This window comes from Myxocyprinus asiaticus, chromosome 41 (assembly GCF_019703515.2).
Source record: "Myxocyprinus asiaticus isolate MX2 ecotype Aquarium Trade chromosome 41, UBuf_Myxa_2, whole genome shotgun sequence".
NCBI classification, from domain to species: Eukaryota; Metazoa; Chordata; class Actinopteri; order Cypriniformes; family Catostomidae; genus Myxocyprinus; species Myxocyprinus asiaticus.
The window spans coordinates 21,862,707-21,885,350 of NC_059384.1; the positions used below are offsets into that span (position 1 = coordinate 21,862,707).

The following is a 22,644-nucleotide window of genomic DNA, read 5'->3' on the forward strand; positions in this document are numbered from 1 at the left end:
AAACCCGTTATTACTCAGAGCGAAACAAACATGCAACATCCATTTATTTTGCGATTGAACATTGGAAATGTTATTTATTAGTTGGGCAATGCCATGATACATCACATTCTGTTTTCCAAAACCTCCAGAGTAGATGTAAATTTCATTCAGGCAGTTGAGCCAATCTCCCTGTGGGGTCCTGTGGAGAGGGGTTGGTTTAAATAGAGCGCCAGCAGCAGCACGGTTCTTATGAGATCAGTCAGGAATCTGTCTGTCACTCCTCTTCTCTTCATAGAGCGGCAACGCACTGGCAGCTATCGCGCGCATCCGTGCTGGGAAAGATAGCGTTGATACGAGCATTCGCTCTTTATATTTATCGCAACTTAGAGACGCGTGCATTTTATCTAGTAATTCTCGTTGTTGTCATTTAAGGATATTTGTCGCGTTAAATAAAATAAAAAATTGCTGAAGTGTAAACCACCAAACCACACCTGTTTATATCGGTCTTCAAGGTGGGCTTTTATTTGTGATGCTCATATTCTGATAGTTTAATGCGCTATTTGGTCAACTGGTGTATAGTGTTTTATATATGTATATTAATAGTCCTATGACAGTTGGGGTTATTTGGAGGCTCACCCCATAACCTTTTCATATAGGCGGATAGTTTAAGAATAAATTACTAATACATTTTATGTCAGTAGCAGAATAGGAAAAACTCAGGTTGTTTAGTCATTTAGGTGTAACTTTACCTTTTAATACATTCGTTTTAATTTAAAGACATTTTTTACATTTGCGACGTAAAGACACGCATTAGACATGGTGATTAACATTGTCGTGGAGTTTTTTTTGGTCATGTTGAAAGTTCTCTGGGCCATCGTGATGGCCGGACTCAAGTGGCTCATACGGCCGAAAGAGAAGAGCGTAGTGGGACAGGTGTGCGTGATCACCGGGGCGGGCGGCGGACTCGGGCGGCTCTTCGCGAAGGAATTCGCCCGGCGCCGGGCTACACTGGTGCTGTGGGACATCAACAGCCAGAGCAACGAGGAGACTGCGGAGATGGTGCGACAGATCTACAGAGAGGAAGACAAACCGATGTCAAAAGAGGGTAAATGAGATGATTTGACTGTTACTATTTGTGTATGTGAATCGACATGATAATACTGTGAATTTGTATATTATATTGTCAAATAGATTCTTATAGAATGGATACAGTCCTAAATATTCTCATGGAAGTCATGCTATCTAAATGAGCAGGATAATTCTTGGAGATTTTATGTTCTATAAGAATATAGATCCCTATAGAATATATATAGGTAGCCTATGCATATTTAATCGGTTTGTCTTGTTTTGTGTCTGATCCCATATTTAGTTGCCTACCTTAGACATATTAAAGTATAGGTTGGTGATTTTAAGTATAAAATTATAAATTATTATTATACAATTATATTGTTGCATTGAAACTGTTGTTTCTTAAAGGAATAGTCTGGGTTCAATACAAGTTAAGCACAATAGACAGCATTTGTGGCATAATTTGATTACCATGAAAAATAATTTTGAATCGTCCCTCCTTTTATTTTATTTTTTAAAGTCAAAAAAAGTTTTCTGTTTCTTTAGAGGTTTTAAAGGCAGAAATGTGAAGTTTATACTTCTGTAAAAGCCCAAAAAAATGGTGTATTATTTGAGCTGTAAAGTTATTTAAATCATTGTTTTTGCAGCAATTTCCTTCGTTTTCCTTCTTATAAATTCACAATAATCTCAAACTCTATTTTTTTTCAATGGTCACAAATTTAAAAAGGGGGGAAAATTCCGTCCCACCAAAAAGACTCCTTGTAGTCTACTTGTTGATAATGGTTGTTTTTACCTAAATACATGAGCTTTAAAGCAAAATCTTAACACTGAATAGAAATCATATGATCAAATGAAGAACAGTAAAGCTTTTGCAACTCAAATGTTGATTAACTCTGTTTTATTTTTCCCTAGGAACTGTTAGCGGTGTGGAAGAGGTCCCTCCTTTTCAGCCGCAGGTGTACACATATGTGCTTGATGTAGGCAAGAGGGAGAGTGTGTACTCCACAGCGGAGAAAGTGCGAAGGGAAGTCGGTGAAGTGAACTTGTTGATCAACAACGCTGGTGTTGTGTCCGGCCACCATCTGCTTGAGTGCCCCGATGAGCTGATCGAGCGAACGATGGTGGTGAACTGCCATGCACACTTCTGGGTGAGTTTTTATTTAACTTCACCCACTTTTGTCACTTCTCAACTGCATACGGTTCTAATTGTGTAACTAGTCATTGTGCATGATAAGGGAAGGGTGTAGCTGTTTTAAGTTTGAAACGGAATCTCCTCTTTTAAGTGATTATGCTGTATCACATGATGCCACTGTCAGGGCACCCAGTGATTCAGCACGTAGTCATTTCTCTACTCTGGTATTTGCACTCGTGCCAGACTAGGAAGAAAAGCTCTTTTTTTTCTTTTCTTTTTTTTTTTTGGCTCCATGCATGTTAGTGATCACAATTGAAAGTTAAGTTAGCTTGAAGTTAATAATAAGTTTAATGGGAAATGAAATAATTTGCACACTACATGGCTTCATCCACATGAAAACAAGCAAGCAATCCTGTTTATTCTTTTGTAATCAATTAGATAACACACATTGAAGCTCCACTGGCCAATCAGACTGGTGTTTTAAAGTGCAAACAAATGTGTTGTGTCTCCCCTTCAAGATGGGCCATTTCACTTGGAACATTCCTAATTGATTAAGTGTTGCATATTCGTCAAAGCACCATTAGCACTCCTGTCTGTCTCTCTCTCTCTGTCGGCATTACCCATTTGTTTTCAATAGATTGTTTGTGGTAGCCAAAATAATATTTACGGCTAAGTCTGGATGTTCTGTTGATGTACACATCCACAAGCGGTGAGATTATGAGAATCCGCCCGTTTTGAGACAGAATATCAATGCACTTAACTGATCTAGGGTCAGCTTCCCCACTGACTTTATCAGTTTCAGTCCCTGTGAGTTATGACATCAAAACTGATCTTAAAACAGTACTTCCACTTCGAGAAACTTTATAAACATGGCCCCTGCTGTTTCAACATGGCCCTCTCCAAAGCTCCCTGATCTCTGGATATAAACAAGCTCTGAGCGAGACAAGTCCAGCAGGGGGTTTTGGTAAGATCACCGGGAACAATCTGCTCTGCCCTGGTTTGTTAATTTAAAGCCCATTGAAGAGCACATCCTGCTTGGGGAAGTACCATTTGGACGAGTCCATTCTCACTTGGCCTAACTAATTAACCTCTTGCCAGTAAATGCATAAAATCCCTGAATGTCTGTAGTTTGCATTGTCTTACTGAGACCACCTTGTGAGGTGGGTAGAGTGGGGCAGTTTGTTTTGAATCATGCATCCTATTTTTTTAGGATTTTTTTTTTATGTATGTGTCTCGGGGGGGGATCTTAATTGTTTGTTTATTAGCAAGACAGAATGGTTCATGTTTTTGGAGAAGGGATAGTTGACATCATGGCACACAGCCTGGGAAGTAAAACGGTTGATCTCACTTGCAGTTAATCAGGAGAGTATTGACGGGCCTTTTAGTTTGACTAAATGCTTTTTTGATGGCTTTGGGGTGTTAAGATATCACTTTGTGGTGAAAGACTGGGACATAATTGATCCCACACTTTCTTTTAAAAAGGAAGGCATTTTTTCCATTGGCAAACATGCGAATGAGCACATCCTAATACTGGATGTCCTTTTAATGAAGCATGAAAATGCTTGGACACAAACTGAGCAGAAATGTAACAATGTTCTTTTGCTATCTATTTAGTTTTTTTTTTCTTCTTTTACTTGGAAGTTATTCAATGTAAGCTGTGCTGCTTGCCGTAGCTTGTTAGTGGTGGAGTTGGGATTCTCATTAAGGTTTTGCTTGTGTTTTCTTAAGCTTTATGCAGCACATGCTTTCTTGTGGGGGTTTAAGATGAAAGCAAGGCTTAATGATTAAGGACAGGCAGGGAATAGCGAGTCAAGGATGTGGTCATTAAATCCACAAGCCAGCTGAATAGAAATGCACCAACATTGCTTTCTTCTTTTTCTCTTAGTCAAACATGTTATCTTAATTGGTCACTGCTGCTTGCAAGTGGTGTGAAACACTGCACATCTTATTTTTTATTTTTATTTTATTTTCTCTTCCCTCAATTAATTTTGAGTTGCCGTTCTTTTGTACATAAGGATGTTATAAGCACTGTATGCATTCTTAATATGGTGCTCATAAATGTTTTGGTAAATTAAACTAAAGTTCTTTTTGGAGCCTGGATGGTCACCTTACTTTAAGAAGTGAAAGTGATAGTTCACCCAAAAATGAAGATTCGGTAATCATTTACTCACCCTAATGTTGTTCCGAACCCTTTTAAATTTCTCTCGTGGAAAACAAACGGAATGTTAGGGACCAACAACCTCAGTCACCATGCATTGGATGGAAATGATGCAAGGACAGTTAAGGGTGACTAAGGCTAACACACTACCTAATAGGGCTGCACGATAAATTGCATTTATCGAAACATTGCGTTATGCATATCGCAAAGGCTTGCGATAACGGAATGATTTTAATACTTTAAAAAGTCACTTTTATGGTGATGCAGATTGCAGAGAATTGAGAATTTGAAAGCTGAGACTAAAATAGTGTTTCGAATTCTGACTCGCGCCACCATTTGTGGATATGTAGCTAATGGTAAAACCGTATGTTATACGCGGTCTATATGCAATTTGAAACAATAGACAGCTATGTTTGTGATCTCTGGAATAGACAGTCGTTTTTTCCTGATAAACATGAGTATATTTTGGCATTGGGGGTTCTGATGTTCTTCGCACTCCAGTGATGTTGTCATCATAGAATTACTGCATCGTATCGCATTATCCAACAACTTGGCGCATATTGCATTGTTTTTTCTCCATATTGTGCAGTCCTATTGCCTATCGTCTCCTTCTGTGTTCCACGGAAGAAAGTAATAACAGTTTGAAACAATATGAGGCAGAGTAAATGATCACAGAATTGTTTTTGATGAACTGTATCTTTAAAGGCATACTGACTTAATCTTTATTTTTGATATTTTTTTAAAGCTGAATTGTGTCATTTTTGCACCACTTGCATAACTAAATGCAATTGCAAAAATAATGATTTTTTTCAAACAGGTTTCCTGAACATTCCCCTGTCTGCTATACAAATTGCTTGCTTATAGTTGTCTCTGCATATTAAGCTGGGTTAGGAGAAAGTAGTTTTAAAATTAAAAAAGTGCACACTTCAGCTTTAAGCCGTCCAAAGTGAGCTGTATTTCATTCCCCATGCTGGACAAAAAAGAAGAAAAAAAACCTAAGGGCTGTTTCATGTTTTCTGGGCTGTTGCTTTAATGCATTTCAGATATTTGTTTTACCCATTAGCTGTATGGGCATGTATCCAATTTTTGAGACCACTGCCTTTCAAAAAAAAAAATTCTGGCCATGGTGAAGTTTCTTAAGCCTGGCTTTATAACTGCTCCATGTCATCCTCTTAAATGGTCTCAAACATGACCTGGCAACCAGTTCAGTGCATTCATTTCAACGGTCTGCAGTGTTTCGAAACTCTGGAGGCGGGAAGGGCAAAGTCCAGATGGACATCATCTTTATTTTGTTGGATTGCATGGTGGGAATGTAACAAAGCTGGAGGAGCCGACAGGAAGTAAGGCCATTATCTCAGAGTGGTTCTCTTCCAGGCTGTCTGTGCTCAGCTGAAACCCTCTGCTTTTTGTTTGCTTAAAGCTGGGTTTGAGTCCCGGGACCAGTGGGATCTCTGCTGCTCCCATTCATCCTGCTGGTCAGGCCGGGAGACAGTGGCCCTGCATCCTAAAGTCTGGGAGACCAACTAAAACCATCTTAAACCAGCTTAGACCTGCAAGCTATCTTAGGCTGGTTTATGTTTATTTCAGCAGGGCAGACTGACTTAAGGATAGTCGGTAAACTTGGCATTGAGGAAAACCGACTGGTACTTGGCAAAGCAAATGTTTTAAGTGATGCAAATTAACAAATTTAGCATCTAGTCAGATTTGAAGATCTCCCTCTCATGATGTTGACTCCATAATAGGCAATATGCAAGCAGTGCATTCCAGAACTGTGTGCAGTGGTCACCGTGAAAGCCTCCTAGTTGCTAAGTAATAGTGGTTGAAGTGAAGGGCTCTGGGCTGTCTCTAGAGAAAAGCATCAAGGGAAAGGGAGTCTTGTACACAAGCTTGCTGGTAATGGGGAGCTGCTGCCTGACCCACTTATGCGACAATTGCTTTCTTGTCTGGGGATCAGCTTGACAAGATGCCAAGTGACAGGAGCCAAGTTCTCCAGCCTGCATTCCTGCTTGACCAGGAGAAAGGGAGCAGCCAGGCAGAATGGTCTTACTTGAGTAGTTTTAGATGGTCTTACTCCAGGCCAATGCACCTGTACCAGATATTTGATTTGGAGCCGGTTCTATTTGCAGAGTTCCGGGCCAGTGAGATTCACTGATGGCTTTTTTTTTCTTTTTTTTTTTTTTTGTGGCTCATTTGAATATGGCCATTAAGCAGAATCAGAGTCTATTTGGTTGTGGTTTTTAATACTTTTTAACAAGGATTTTGAATCAAAACTACCCTTAATCCCTGTTGGAATGACCCGCATTGCTGGTCACTATGGGATGCTCGGGTGCTGGTGTCCCAATCAGGCTTCTTAACTAGCTTAACATGCAAGTCTCCCTTGGACAACCAGCTTTAGCATAAAGGCCATAGTGGTTGATGAGCATTTTTTTATTTTTTTTTTTGCAGGTGAATAACATTGCTAGACCAGCACCAAACCAGCATCAGGGGTATGAAGTTTATGTAATGTAGAGGACATACCCATAGGCCTAGCATGCAAATACTAGACCAGCACCAAACCAGCATCAGGGGTATGAAGTGTATGTAATGTAGAGGACATACCCATAGACCTAGCATGCAAATACTATCCCTATTCCCACTTTAATGAGACATTGGCAACATTGGAACAGCATATCAATTAGACCCTCAATTAGCCCTCACTTCAGTTTTCTTTGTTGGGCTTCAAAGTCCGAGGGCTGTTCTTCAGTCTGGCCAATGCCTCTGCTACATTTCTCAGGGCCAGTCCATGTTCTTCTAATTACTGGCCATCTGGGTTTTCTGTACAACAATATTTGTGCATATCCCTATTGGTCAGACATGAGCACTAATCCAGGCTGACACTGCAGCTGTGAAGAGCTTTGTGAGGAGCAATGCACTTGAGTTTGTATCAATTAGAGAGCACAACAGGCATAGAACCACTGCAAGGGCCAAGTAAGCTCTCTGCTGTTGGAAGTTAATTTAGCGTAAACTCAGGCGCTGAGAAGCAATTACGGAAGCTATGAATTAAGAGATGAACTTCTGTTCTGTTTCACACATTTTGTGTCTGAGAGGTCAGTAAGGCCATGCCTACATCAGAGGTGGCCAATGTCATAGCCTCATTCCATAGTGGATTGTTTTTTTTTTGTTTTTTTTTTCACAAATACTCTTAGCCATTTCTCCTCATTTGTGCAAGTTCAGAGGTCAGGAGGTGATGGTAGCTTAATTATCAAGCCTAATTTTCTTAGGCAGGTAACACTGGATTTGATTGTCCCTTAACCTCCTTGACCATTTAAACCTAATGAGACCATTTAAAACTAATGAGGTTGTAATGTGGCCAGTTTGAGAGGCAGGGTCAATCCATTAACTGGAGAGTAGAGATGGATCAGTTATAAGTTTGACCAATATTTTGTATTGGTATTTACACTTTTCTTCTTGATTAGTTATTGGTTCTTTAATATCAGGTCTACCGATAAATTGCACCATATGGTGTGTCTCTAAAGAATAGTACCCAAGAATGCCTTTACACCACTGTGCATTCAACAGGAATAAACAGTGTTCACTGGAAAGGTAACTTTTTTTATTTTAATGTATTGTCTGCTTCCTCCAATGGGTTGTTGTTCCACTCTGGATAAAAAGCGTATGCTAATATAGATTGAAAGGACTTTTAATAACTCGAATTAAATGTCTTCCCATGTTTATGTATACTGTACATCTCTCTTTCTCTACATCTAAGGCCAGAAACTTCACGGAAGTATACGAAAGCAGACCCAATTGCTTGGCCACCACGCTAAGCAGTTGAACATGCTTAGCATGCATTCATGCATTACTGTGGAGGTAACAAACCTCAGTACTCAAGGGGTTGATAGAGTTCCCTTCAAAAGTTTTGCCATTAAACTGGATGTGTTATTCTGGTCAATTGCTATAAATATATTGAATAATGTGCTTGCTCGGCAGTATTCTCTTCAAACTGTTGCGCTGCCATTACAGGAGACACTTCACAATAATGTACTCTATAGCGCCCCTTGCGGCAACGCTGAGAATGCAACGCGTACTTGCGTAGTGTTAGGAATTGTGTTCAAACACATTTTGGAATGAAACAATGCAAGAAATCGAGCTTGTGTAGCTAGAAGCGTCTGCATTCACATACTTAAGTTACAGTTGGTCACTTGAATGGCTTCAAGTTCTGTGGTGTAACATGAGTGGCTTAAAAACTATTTTCCCGCAGGATGCAAGAGCAGACCTTTGATTACCTGAATCGTGACTTTCTGACTTATTTGTGCTCTAATGTTCTATTATGGCCAAGAGGAACGCAATAGTCTATGCTGTTTCACTGGCAACAACTCGTAGTCTAAACTCCCCAAATCAAATTTTCAGTACTGTAGATTGCAGTGTTTGGAAGATGTTGGCATATGTGCACTACAGGCCAGATCTACACTAATGCCTCATTCGCACGCATACTTACTACCAGTTTGGCATGCAAGGCACAAGTCCAGATTTAAACAGGCCCAAGTCTGCTCCCCAGAAAGAGCCCCCCCCCCCCAACACAATGAGATGAATATTAAGAGCAATTTTATGCTCAATGCACTGGAAAAACACACAGTTTACTCTTAACATCAGGGATTAAAAAAGCACATATGGATATTAACTCTACCATGTTGGCCACAACTCTAAATCACATGACCTGGTTCATAGAGGTGAAGTCAGCAGAAATAAATTTGAGAGATTCCAGTGCCACAGCCAGATTCGCAGATATTCCAGAAAACATGTCAAGGTGTTAAGAGGTGTGAACATGCATTTCTGCTCATTGCTGGTACCATTCTCAACCATAGGCAAGGTCAGTTTCCATTGGACTTGTTTATAAATGGTGATATCATTGAAGGCCTCTGGAATTCATTCTGTTGTTCTTGGCTCTTAACAGTATTGTACTCCTTTTCATTGCATGTTTCATGTTCCATTGAGAATTGACTATAAAGCCACAGGCAGTTCTGCAGGCTTGTACAGCAGGTCTTCTGTAAGAGAGCAGTAAATGGATGACACCGGTCATGTTTTTCATCATTGTCTCCTTCCCCTGGGTCTGAAGAGAATGTAAGAAGAGGCATGCTTCACTTTTTGTTTTTTGTTTTTATTCACTCTCTGTCTTTTGTCCAGCGGGATCAGGGGAAAGTGGAAGATGAGCCTGATTCATGGCATGAAAGCAATGGTCAATCATGGCCAGGCAGGACGTCAGACCAGCTGTAAAAAAAAAAAAGAAAAAAAAGAAAACTGTCTAAGGAATAGTTTAACCAAAAATTAACATTCAGACATTTAAAGGGATAGTTCACCCAAAAATGAAAATTCTCTGATAATTTAGTCACCCTCATGCCATCTGACATGTGTATAACTTTCTTTCTTCTGCAAAACACTTTTGAAGATTTGTAGAAAAAGATCCAGACTCAGCAGTTCCTTTAGAATGGGAGTGGATGGTGATTAGATATTTGGAGGTCCAAAAAGCACAGATAGTCAGCATAAGAGTAATCAACTCTATCTCCAACAGTGACATTAATGTCTTCTAAAGCGAATCGATCACTTTGTGTGCGAAAAAGAATGATATTTAAGCACTTTTTTAACTATTAAAGATTCCAGTCAGGCGTTGGAGAATGGCTGAATTTACCTGAGTGCTTCCGTGACGTATGTGCGATGGCACATGAACTGACATGCGTCAGACATGACAGACATGCAACCAATGAGTCAAAGGAATGTGCCAACACGCTTACGTCACAGGAGCACTCAGGTTTCTTCGGCCATTCGTCAACACCTGACTGGAAGTGATCTTTTATAGTTAAAAAGTGCATAAATATCATTCTTTTTCACACACAAAGTGATCGATTCACTTTAGAAGACATTAATGTCACTGCTGGAGATCGGATGGATTACTCTTATGCTGACTATTTGTGCTTTTTGGACCTACAAATATCTAATCACCATCCTCCCCCATTCTAAGGACCTGCTGAGCCTGGATCTTTTTCTACAAATCTTCAAAAGTGTTTTGCAGAAGAAAGAAAGTCATACACATCTCAGATGGCATGAGGGTGAGTATCAGAGAATTTTCATTTTTGGGTGAACTATACCTTTAATCATGTCATTCCAAACCTGTATGATTTTCTTTCAGAATATCCAAATTAACTTTCATGGAAAAGAGCAGCTTGGACATTGAGATAAATATATTTTGTGTTCCTCACTAGAGAGAAAGTCATATGGGTTTGGAACAAAATGAGGGTGAGAAAATGATGACAGAATGGTTTATTTTTGGGTGAACTATCCCTTTACTATCAAAGTTAGTGAGGTGTTCAGTCATACACTGGAAACCTTCTGCACTACAATCCAAGCTCCTCTAGTTTTCTGTTAGTTTTCAATACACTCAATTGTTCCAATGCTAATGCTTGATCCTGGTTCAAAAGGTGGTGTTTGTTTCCACGTCTTTGTTGACCTACAGCGGTGTTACAGAAGCTCAGAGTGTTGTTTTGGTCTTTGAGTAGTTTTGTGGTGACAGTGGTGAGTGAGTACGCTGCTCCGGCTTTGTGTTGCTGATACTGAGATGCCACTCTTGGGACCAACTCGTTGTGGGAAAAGAGGAAACCACAGACAAACCGCTTGTTTTGAACTGGCATGTTTCTGTTTAAAAGCTGTCTTTTCACCTTGTTATAAGCCATTTCAGGCTAATACGAAACCGCCCCACAGACATAACAAAACTGGTGCAATAATTCATGCTTCCACTGAGTAGTTTCTGTTTTCCATCCAAGTTAAATTTCTGTGTCAGAAATAAAAACTTTCTTGAAACTAGTACTAACTAAACAAATTGAACTGTACATAAATTCATCTTTTAAGTGCATGTGAAAGCCTAGCTCCCAGTAAACGGCCTTAAAGACAGTAATGGAATTGTGTTTCTTAACTCCCACAGCAGGACGAGGGAGATGAGTGTTTAGACTTGGTGAATTATTAGTCGAGAGAAAGAAAAAAACGGGATCAAAGGGCTTTGGCACAGATGAACAGCATCAGCAAAATAACTGTCTTTCTTTTTTCCTCTCCTTCCTCATCTCCTTTCAGACCACCAAGGCATTTCTTCCCAAGATGCTAGAGATGAACCATGGCCACATTGTGACAGTTGCCAGTTCGCTGGGCTTATTCAGCACAGCTGGTGTGGAGGTTAGTACATTTGCATCCATCACATAAATCTATTGGTAGGCTGAAATAAAAAGACAGTGTGTTTGGAGACGGTCAGCATGTTGGCTCGGCGTGGCATGGAAATTCGCTGCAGCACGCCTAGATCTCCACGCCAATTAAGGAGCACGCTAACACTTGAGAGACGCTGTCTTGGTTTTTCTTGGTGTTTACCTACTGAAAAGACATGTTTCCCATGGAGCACTTGTGTTTATTCACAAATACAAAGACAAACCTCTCTAACATACAGATGTAGATTTCTCAGTACAAACTTCAATGCCATTTCAACTAATGGTAAACCAATATGTTTTTTTTATTTATTTTTTTAATGGCCAATGCCAATATGTAGAGGGTGGCCAATGTAATGCCTTATATATTACATGGATGGATTTACATAACATTTATGTATTTGGAAGGTGTTCTTGTCTAAAAAAAAATTATCTAAAAAATTTATTAATTTTATTGTTGTCTCTAGGAATCAAACCCATGACTTTGGCATTTCTAGCACCATTTTCTACAAGTTGAGCTACAGTTTTACACAATATTTACTCCACTTATTAAATAAAATGTTTCTTATCCATTGACAAGTCTGTCAGAAGAGTTTGGAATTGTAACGCCCTATGATTTCCACATTGCGGAAAACGCAGATGGAATGCAGTCATAAAAACTGAACTGACTATAAAACGCGGAATGTCTTGGAATTTGACATATTACGTTTAATGAAACGTAAAAATGCACAATGAATCAAATTAAAATTGTGATGTGTCCTAGTGTTATGATTAAACCACAAAAGGCTGAGATTTACGTAAACAAATAGCCAATACAGTCTGCATGAGCTGCGTGCTTCATTAGTAAGTGAATGTGAGAAGCTGCTGCTTATACACTAACTGCATCATTAACATCACGAGCGCGCCATGTGTATCAATGACAAAGAATAGATCACTTTATTCACTGTGAAGCGCATAGCATATGCAGACTATATACTTATATAATTAAATCATAGCCTTTTGCGATTTAATAAGCACATTAGCCCATATAGCAAACTACTTTTCCGGAGGTGAGATGTGAAGCTGTCAAAAATATCTGGTTTTCCGGCAAAAAGCCAAAATAAAAGCTTAATTTAATGCGTGAAACTGAAAAAATGCGACAGAGCTATGTATTACTTTTGTATAGTAAAATGTAATATTCAATGTAGTAGTAGCAGTAGTAGCAATAATGATAATAATATATCAGTAATAATTACATTATATTTAAGCAATATCTCAAGCAAGAGTTTCATCACTGCTTTCATTAATACTGTGATGCTCTACTGTACAGCACTGCATTTGACCAAAAACTAATAATAATTAAATATATATATATAAAAACGTGAGGATCAGTGTAGACACTCTTCATTTAATTAAAAAAATGCAATGGTATGTTGAAAATTATTTGTTCTGTTTTCATCTGATTAAAAATCTATGATTTTATTATTTTATTTTATTTTATTTGACAGTTTTTTTTTTATGATATTATGTAATTAAACTTTAAAACACGGAATACAGAGAAAAATAAAATGGAAAACACGGAATTTGGGAAAAAATAAAACCAAATTTGAGAAAAAAGAAAACAGATTTCATAGGGCCCTAGAATTGATAGATGGAGAAACTATCATTTCTGTTAATTGGTCAATGCTGATAACCTCAAATTGACTAAAAAAGGTCAGATTTCTCATGCTGGCCATAACTAATTTAAACTCTGTTAAAGCTTCTTAATTGATAAACTGGTCCCCTTTTTTCCACATAAATCCCTGTTTGGTGCTTGTATAAAAAAAGAAACGACTTTGAATTGGTTAAAGCAGCCTGTGTATACAAGGCATCTAATGGAGTTGGGAGTGTAGTGCATGTACAATCCTTTCTTTTACTGCTGTCCAAACTGGTGTAATTTTCCCTTCAGTCTTCTGGGGAAACGTTACCTTTTTTTGTTTTGTTAGCTGTACGTACACTTCTATTTTACAAGCCCTCATCCGTAACTCGGTCTCACTTCAAAGGGTCCCAGAAGCAGTGTCTGACCTATTATGTTTCCTTGCAAGGCTCTGAATGTGACTTTTTATTGCTTTGCATTAATGGAGTGACTCAAGCTGCTGTGAGCGCAGTCAAATCCCTTTTATTCCAGAGTGTTTATCTACATGCATCTGTGTTTGCCCACTCTAGTTCTGAAGATTATGTCCACAGTGAACCACATCAAAACCCTCCTACCTATACTCCATACACAGCAGAAAAATTCTAATGAAATTGTAGAGCTGCCGTACCATTACAGAAAGGAAAACTGCCTCGGGAAGCTTCATAATGTTCACCTGTTTTTGCAATTCAAAGCACACCATTACAGACTCTGTTACTTTGTGGTTTTAGGATTACTGTGCTAGCAAGTTCGGTGCCATTGGCTTCCACGAGTCGCTTAGTCATGAAATAAAGGCTTCGGAGAAGGATGGTATCCAGATGACGCTGGTGTGTCCTTACCTGGTGGACACGGGCATGTTCAGAGGTTGTAGAATAAGGTAAGAATGGAACCGTCCAAATGTCATGATTGGGTTTCAAATGGCCACTAAAGGAGCGAAAGAGACAATGGGTATCTAGTTCAAGTAGACATTGCTTAACAACAGTCAGTGTAGCTTTGCTTGTGGCCTCACATGTCAATGTCAGGTTGGTTTCTCAAGCACACAATAGGGCTTCCACTTGAATAGAAGCTTGCCTTTATATCAGATGCATGAGGGATCTGTTTCCACTCAGTTATGACTTGCTCTGGCTGGCTAAGCACTTGGGCTTAAAAAAAACATAAATGATTAAGAGTTGTCTTTGTTTAATGAAAGTCTCTTTATTTTCTCCCCCCACCCTTCTTTGGCTTTGGTGGGGCAGGAAAGAGATCGAGCCCTTTCTCCCTCCATTGAAGCCAGAGTTCTGTGTGAAACAGGCTATGAGGGCCATCCTGACGGACCAGCCCATGATCTGCACACCTCGCATTGTATACATGGTCAACTTTATGAAAAGGTGGGTGCTGATCCTAATTCTGGAAAAGAACGTAAAAGTCTACACCAGTGTTTCTCAACATTTCTGACAGGGTCGCAAACGGCAGGGAGAAAAGATGCTAGATCCAAATAATGAAATGCAACTAACCATATTAGGATAGCAAAATAAATACGCTTATCAACTTTTAAAAACACTTCCCATATATTTTATTGTATATGTCAAAGGCTGTGCGTCCAATCAAACTCTCTGGTATTTTGGCCCATCTTGGTAGAAAATAGCAGATTAGGCAGATTAAAGGTTAAAGAAAATAGAACACAAACTAAACCTGGTTTGTACCAATGACAAAGAGTTTTGTGTAGTGAATTATTAGATGAGTACATGAACCCATCGGAATCTGTTTTTGTATGACAAACAATTTTGGTACTGTTGGGTCTCCACTTGATGTCCAAAGTAAAATCTGTGTACTGAAGCAAAACCAGTTGAGAACCACTGGTCTACAGCTTGTTGCACCAATGTGAACTAACATTGTCCATTTGTTTTTCTTCTTTTACAGCATTTTGCCCTTCGAAGCAATTGTGTGCATGTACCGGTTCCTGGGGGCAGATAAGTGCATGTACCCCTTCCTGGCTCAGAGGAAGGAGGCAATGAACAACAACGAGGCCAAGGATGGGATCTAAAGGGTGCTGTTTCCAATTTCCACATGGGGCATATTTCTAACCCACAAGAGGATAAGACCACTGAAAGGGAAGACGGAAGAGAAAAAGACTGAGTTTAGACTGGTGCACTTGCATTCGGCAGATGCAAAGGTTTACCATATTGTTCCTCTGGAACAAAGAAAGCTGTGTACTACACTAAGAATTATTTTTTATTTTAATTTTTTTAATGGTTTGTTTAAAGAAACCATCCATCTATATACTGTATCAATAGTTTTGAAATCATACATGAGATATTCAGTAATTAACTATTTACGTAATGTAGTCACCAGCATTATCTAGTGTCTTTGTGAAACTATACAGTATGTTACTGTACGAACAGTAAAATCTTGTCACTTTTTTGTTTTGTGTGTAGACATGCACTGTATTTACTTTACACTGCCATCATTATCGAAATCGTTCAATGTGGTGCTGCGCCAATCCAATCTTCAATCCATTTGTAGTCAGCAAACACAGATTATGTCAGAAAGGACCCATTGATAAACCATTATATGATTTTAATCTGAAGTCTGGTCATTGAAAAAGCTTCAAAATATGCCAAATTCAGCTGACACAAACACTTGTTCACATTGTTTTCCTCTTTGTTGAATGAGTGTAAAACACTTTTTTTGGTGGGGCATTTTGAAAAGGGAGCACAGTTTTTTCTCTAAATCAAGTTTGTCCTCTTCAGCAATATCTACAGACAGATTTGTGGTATTCGGTGTATGTGAAAGCGCAAAAGACTGTGAATCTTTGTCTGTATGGATTTCTTGAGCACTATAGATAATAATTTTTCACTGAACACTACATTTATTTAAAGTTATCCATTTTGATTTTATTCATTAACTACAACTTTTGGTTGTAAAACTGACAAATTACCCACATTTCTTTCTTAATTTTTTTTTTGAAGGGAATTCATCATGCAACATCTGAAAATGGTTTAGAAATGGGAACAACTCATGTAAATCACTAGTGAAACGTCCATCACAATTGGAAAATTATGTATTTTTGATAAGTGTCAGAAGTTCTCTAAATGTACACACTATTTGTCCTGTTTAAATGTTTATCCATTTTGTTGTATGCAAACCTGGACCATTGAAATTGCTTTTCACAGAAAGATATTTGGATATTTTGAATGTTTAGGGGGGAAAAGGACAAAACACAAGTTTAAAGTACATTCCAATTCACTCACTGACTGTGATGAGCCTAAAATCTCTACCTCTTCATGTTTGCCATTTGTTAACAGTATGACATAAATACTCTTTTTGTAACTTTCCTAAAGACTGCTTTATAGAGGAACAAACAATGTTGTTCCAATATTTAGTGTCTCTACCTAACTTAAATTAATAAAATGATTTAGATTATTGTGGTTTTGTTTATTGGAGTTTATTGTCTTTATTTTAAGATAAAGACAATAGGCATGGCCAGAAGGTTTTGGTATTTTCGTGCAAGCATGCTCTAAGTCTAGATGCAGGTGGGTTTGGCGAAATTGCACACACGCAAAGCGCTAATGGGCTGGGTACACTTCTACCAGTCGATTTTGAAAAATTAAATTCATTTATTGAAACATAAAAAAATTAAACAAGAAATATTTATAAATTCAAATTACACTTCAAACTAAATGAAAATATAATCAAAATATCGACGTGGTCCAAAAATCATACCAAATCCAAATATTTTACTCTCTCCAACTTCTTCCACCGGCCCCTTTTGCAGTGAATTAAAAATCATGCTACGTCAACAGGTGGAAAAATACCAATACAAATTAGATCATAAATACAATTGTAAATATAAACCTAATAATAACAATTGAAAAAATAAACCATGACCTAAAGATAGTTTAACACAAAACCCATAAATATTAGTTTAATAAAACGGCTACAACAGTGATCGTCATGGACGTAATTTGAAGTTCCACTATATTTTCAGAGTTTGGACATTAACTTTATTACCACCTGCTGGTGGAATCTGAAAACGTAGGAACTGAGTTTAGACTTTGCACTGAAAACAGACATGCTTTTCAAACGTCTTAGCACAATGACCCATTTCTCAGGAAATTAACAAATTGCGATTTGCGGCACTTCATTTACATACAATACACCCACAGATAGCGCAAACACTTCCACCCATGCCAACTTGCGCTGGGACGAAAATTGCGCTTAGAATTAGCATTCTAACGAAAACTGGATAAGACGTAGTGCACGGTTGTAGCACGTAAAGTTGCACTTTGTGCACTCACGATAATAGAGCCCAAAACTAATGTAAGCAATCTCCAAAAACATCAACAACCATCACTGTAACCAGCCATGAAGTATGAAAACTTTTTAGAAGCCTGACTGTTTGCAGCAAGCAAAATGTCAGCAAATGTCAGAAATTCCAAGAAACTGAGCACAGGAAGCCTAAAGTTTGAATGCTTCAGTGTGTCTTAAGACTTGCTACTTTAGTCTTTGCCAACTTCTCTAATGAGAAGAATCCTGAACTCATCCTTACAATGACTTCCACAGGAGTGAGTGAGGCACAACTTTAACTGTATTGGTGGACAGCAGTTTTTAAAACCACATACAGCATTTAGGATTCTGGGGAAGTAAACAGTGTAGAACAGTTTGAATCAAATATTCCACTCAATTTCACTCAAGGGGAAATGCATCACAGGGAGAGGAGGTTTTTCTTCAGTTTCAAAGGTTGTGTCAGTGAGCACGCCCTAACATTACACTACAATTTCAGCTAGAATATTTCATAATAAGCGAATCTACTCAATGTGACGTGTTCAGTGTAAGAATTCTGAAATGGAGTTATTTTTATTTAATGACTGACCAACTGCATGTTAAGTGGAATTGGTGAGTCAAAATAGTGTGCTTTATAGTAAATGCATAGGCTGTTATGACTTCTGAGTGATCGTTTCCAAAACGCCCATGATACAATTTCCTAATTTTCCTGATAATACATTAATAAAGCATTAGTCCTTTCTAAATGCCTGCTAAAATGCTACATGTAATTCATCCATTATAAAATACCCAATAATTTGGTGTCTGAATGTCACTTGCATAATTCCGCAAAAGCATGACATTTTCCTTTAAGACCAATCAAGCTAATTAAAGTGGTTCACAGATAGCTATTCACTTATCCATAGCATCAGGCATTGGAGACATCCAGTTCTCTGGGCTGCCAATGCACTTCTATACATCAATACGTCCGCCTGCAGTGGTGGAGGTATTGATGCTGGAAGAGTGTGGCTAATTGGGCTGTCTGATGGTCCATGGTGGGACATTAGTGTTAATACAAAGAGAGAAATACTGACACATCAAAACCTCCTACAGCTAACTGTCATATATGATCAGTTGACTCAAAGAGCTACTTGCTCAGGAAATAATTAAGCCTCGTATTGCCAGAAATGCATTGCTTTTATATAACTTGAAAACACAAGAATATTAAAAATGTCTTCCCATGCTCTGTAGACTGGATTTCTTTTTCCTGTCAATCTACAAAGAGTGAGTTTAACAAAACACTAATTTAATGGTTTTAAAGGGTCGATAGCACTAATTCTGTCGTAAAAATCAATAAACTTTGTTTCTCCATGGAAGAAAGCCAGAAATAACAGCTTTACATGATGAAAAAGCTTTAATGATTTTGAGTCTTGCAGGACAGAGCAATCCTAAAATGGGAAATGTATTCACAAGTGCAATTTAAGGTGTCTTTGTGCAATTGTTTAAAGGAATTGTTTACCCAAAAATGCCATGTCAATAACATAAAACCTCATGAGATGTGCAAGAACCATTGAGTAGGGTGACCAGATTTCTGCTTGTGGAAAACAGGACAGCCCCCTCCCAGCAAAAATGAAATTGACGTATCCTTATCTAGGCGCAGATCAATGCCAAGTAGAGGGTGCATCTGCATCTGTAACAGTTATCACCTTATACTTTTGGCTGGCAGCAATTTTTTTCAGTATGCGCTTGTCTTTCAAGAGTTTATCGTACAATGCAGAGCAGTCCAGTCCAAAATTAAGATGTACGAAAAGCATTGCCTTCATGACTGTTACACTGAGTCGAGATTTATCCGGTGTCCATTCTGCATTCATAAATAAGAACACACACTCTACAGATGCAGATGTCCCAGTCAGTCATAAAACAAATTCCACGACCTTGGCTAAGACTTCGAAGTTGATGGTCTTGCTCTCCAGCTCACGAAAAATATCTGTCCATCTCTCAGACACGGCCGACGAGTGACAATGTTTTTTGCGCAAGCCCACTCATCAAATAACATGGTTTCATTAATCAAACTGAGAGTGGGGATTCTGAAATAGAAGTGTTCAAGGCTGCTCTGAATGTCTTTCCACTCTGGGACGTCTCACAGTAGGGCCCAATCAAGTTTTTCTGTGTTCTCCAATGAGCGGCTCCAATTTTGGAGGTAATCCACCGATGCTGAATAAGAGTTTCTCACTGCACAAAAGAAATCATCCGCTCGCATGTCACCAGCTTCAACCAGGGCATCCAACTGCTTTTTAATGTCAGAGGGCCTTTTTGTATGAAAATGTATGATGTCGGTGCGGCCTCCATGGGCGATGGAAAAGCAAGCTCCACAAATCTCTCACCTCACTTTACTAGGCTCTATCTGTGACTCCTTTTTTAGAAATGTAAACTCTTTTTGAAGATCCTCATTAAATGTACACTACCGGTCAAACTTTTGAAACACTTGACTGAAATGTTTCTCATGATCTTAAAAATCTTTTGATCTGAAGGCGTATGCTTAATGTTTGAAATTAATTTTGTAGACAAAAATATAATTGTGCCACCATATTAATTTATTTAATTATAAAACTAAAATTTAATTAAAAAAAAAAAATTGATTGAAATTGATGACTTGGACCAAATAATAAAGAAAAGCAGCCAATAAGTGCCCAACATAGATGGGAACTCCTTCAATACTGTTTAAAAAGCATCCCAGGGTGATACCTCAAGAAGTTGGTTGAGAAAATGTACATGTCTGCAAACTGTTGTTTGTCAAGAGTACATGTCTGCAAATTTTAGGCAAAGGGTGACTACTTTGAAGATGGTAAAATAACACAGTTTTGATTTATTTTGGATTTAGTTTAGTCACAACATAATTCCCATAGTTCCATTCATGTTATTTAGTTATGATGACTTTACGATGACTTTACTGTTATTCTAAAATGTGAAAAAAAAAATTATAATAAAGAATGAGTAAGTGTTTCAAACCCTTGACATTTTTCCAGCCACAATTTCATCTGTGTGCTCTTTCAAACTGACTCTACAATCAGTTCACTAACTGGATGTCTATTGATAGAGGATTGTAATTGGATAGTTTAATTCAATCATGTACTTCAAATAACATGGTGCGATCTTATTGGTTTTAAAAGCCGTATCCTTGGCTACCTTTGATTTGAATACTCACGTGACTGAGAAAGCCACATAGGCAATAGAGGAATTTTAGGATGGGGAAATACAGGACAAAACAATTTTTTTAGAATAAGTCAGGACACTAGAAAAAGTTCTTAAATACGGGACTGTCCTGGGAAAAACGGGAAATCTGGCCACCCTACCAATGAGGTTTGATGTTATTGATGCATCGCAACATTTGATTTGGGCTCTGTATACATGAGTTGATCAATAAATTGATTTGAGACTGAATTTTGACAAATTTGGGTATGTTAAACACCCTTTTAGAAAACTTACTTCAGAAGACTATGAATCCTCAGTCGCATGGACTACCTTATGACAAGATTGGGTGCTTTTTTAAGCTTTAAAGTGAGTCACAATCAACTGCTATTGTAACCTTTTGTGCAGAAGCAAGAAAGTCATAAAGGTTTGCAACAGTATGAGGGTGAGTAAATAAAGAATTAACATTTTTTGGTGAATTATTCCTTTTCAACTTGAAGTGGTCTGCATCGCTGTGTAGTTGCTAAAAGATAAAGAATCTTCCGTTTTACTGGAAGTTATTCTTTAAAAGCATTGGTCTTTATCAGGGGGTCTGTTAAATATTGCTTGATCTCAAATTATTATTTTTTAAAAACACATGGTCACAGATCAATGCATTGAGAGTTTTCTCATGTCAGTCTACAGCTGCACCCACTGGTTTGTTTTTGAGGTTGCGTAGTTATGTATCAGTTTAGCAAACAGGCATTCCAGAGAAAATCTGCAAGGCTGCTATGAGCCATAACAGCTCTGACCGGCCACAACAAAAGGAACAAAAACAGAACAGAGAAAATAAACTCTTCTCTGAATAATTGAGGTGAGCTACAACTCAAACAAACATATCACATGCCACAGTTATGTGATGGGAGCAAAATGAAGAAACAACAATAATATGTGAGAAATAAAGAAAATGTAAATAAAGGTTCTTCAATGGTTCTTTGCACCTTCACTGCGCTAAAAAATACTAGTGACACCAATTTTGCTTCCTCAGATGCCACACTGGTGGAACCCTCTGAAGATTCTTCAGACACCCTTTCAGTTCCCTGATAGCCCTTTTCCACCGGAATTGCGATGGTTCTCGTGCCGAGCGTGTGCTCCGCTGGTTCACGGCCGGGGCAATCTGGAGCCTATCGTAAACTGGCCTGAAAGCCAAACAGTGACGTAATGGGTTACTGTCTACGTGGTGGTTTCACATGACTACCTCAAACATAAACAAACATGGCGCGTCACAGTGTGTTTGTATACAGCTTTTACTCTTGTTTTTGAATCAGAATCAGAATGAGCTTTATTGCCAAGTATGCTTACACACACAAGGAATTTGTCATGGTGACAGAAGCTTCCAGTGCAATTGCAACTATATATACATACATACAAACATATACATTTAAACATATATACATATAGTGACATAAAAATGCAAAAAATATTCAATAGAGCAATAATGTTCGAATATTTTATATACAGATATACAGTTATGTGCAGGTGATGTACTGTACTGAAGAAGTAGAAATATAAATGAAATATGGATATAAGTAGGAACGGATGGTTTGAATATTGCACATGGTTGTACTGACATAAGGAATATATTTGGGGGCAATTTTAAATGTTCATGTGGTGGATGGCCTGAGGGAAAAAACTATTCCTGTGCCTGGCTGTTCTGGTGCCCAGTGCATTGTAGCGCCGGCCAGAGGGCAACAGTTCGAAAAGGAAGTGTGCTGGGTGAATGGGTCCTTTTTTTCGTCACTCTGGATGTGTATAGTTCTAGCAGGGTGGGTAGGAGAGCGCCAATAATCCTCTCAGCAGTCCAAACTATCCTTTGAAGTCTTCTGATATCTGACTTGGTAGCTGAACCGAACCAGACAGTTACAGAAGTGCAAAGGACAGACTCAATGACTGCTGAGTAGAACTGTATCAGCAGCACCTGTGGCAGGTTGAACTTCCTCAGCTGGCGAAGGAAGTACAACCTCTG

General features: G+C 38.4%; 1 protein-coding gene across 1 annotated transcript; it reads left to right on the forward strand.

Moving 5' to 3' along the window:
• Positions 1 to 243: 243 nt before the first annotated feature.
• Positions 244 to 16,610, forward strand: LOC127432018 (retinol dehydrogenase 10-A). The gene is made up of 6 exons (XM_051682752.1): positions 244 to 1,084; positions 1,960 to 2,195; positions 11,436 to 11,534; positions 13,940 to 14,085; positions 14,444 to 14,575; positions 15,108 to 16,610. The coding sequence occupies exons 1-6, from the start codon at positions 796 to 798 to the stop codon at positions 15,229 to 15,231; spliced, it is 1,026 nt and encodes a 341-aa protein (XP_051538712.1). The 5' UTR covers positions 244 to 795; the 3' UTR covers positions 15,232 to 16,610.
• The last annotated feature ends 6,034 nt before the right edge of the window (positions 16,611 to 22,644 follow it).

Bases quoted from the DNA above. Each gene is read 5' to 3' on its own strand.
- LOC127432018 (XM_051682752.1), top strand. From the start codon at position 796: ATGGTGATTAACATTGTCGTGGAGTTTTTTTTGGTCATGTTGAAAGTT. The intron at 1,085-1,959 runs GTAAATGAGATG...ATTTTTCCCTAG, and splicing joins CAAACCGATGTCAAAAGAGG to GAACTGTTAGCGGTGTGGAA. The intron at 11,535-13,939 runs GTTAGTACATTT...TTGTGGTTTTAG, and splicing joins TCAGCACAGCTGGTGTGGAG to GATTACTGTGCTAGCAAGTT.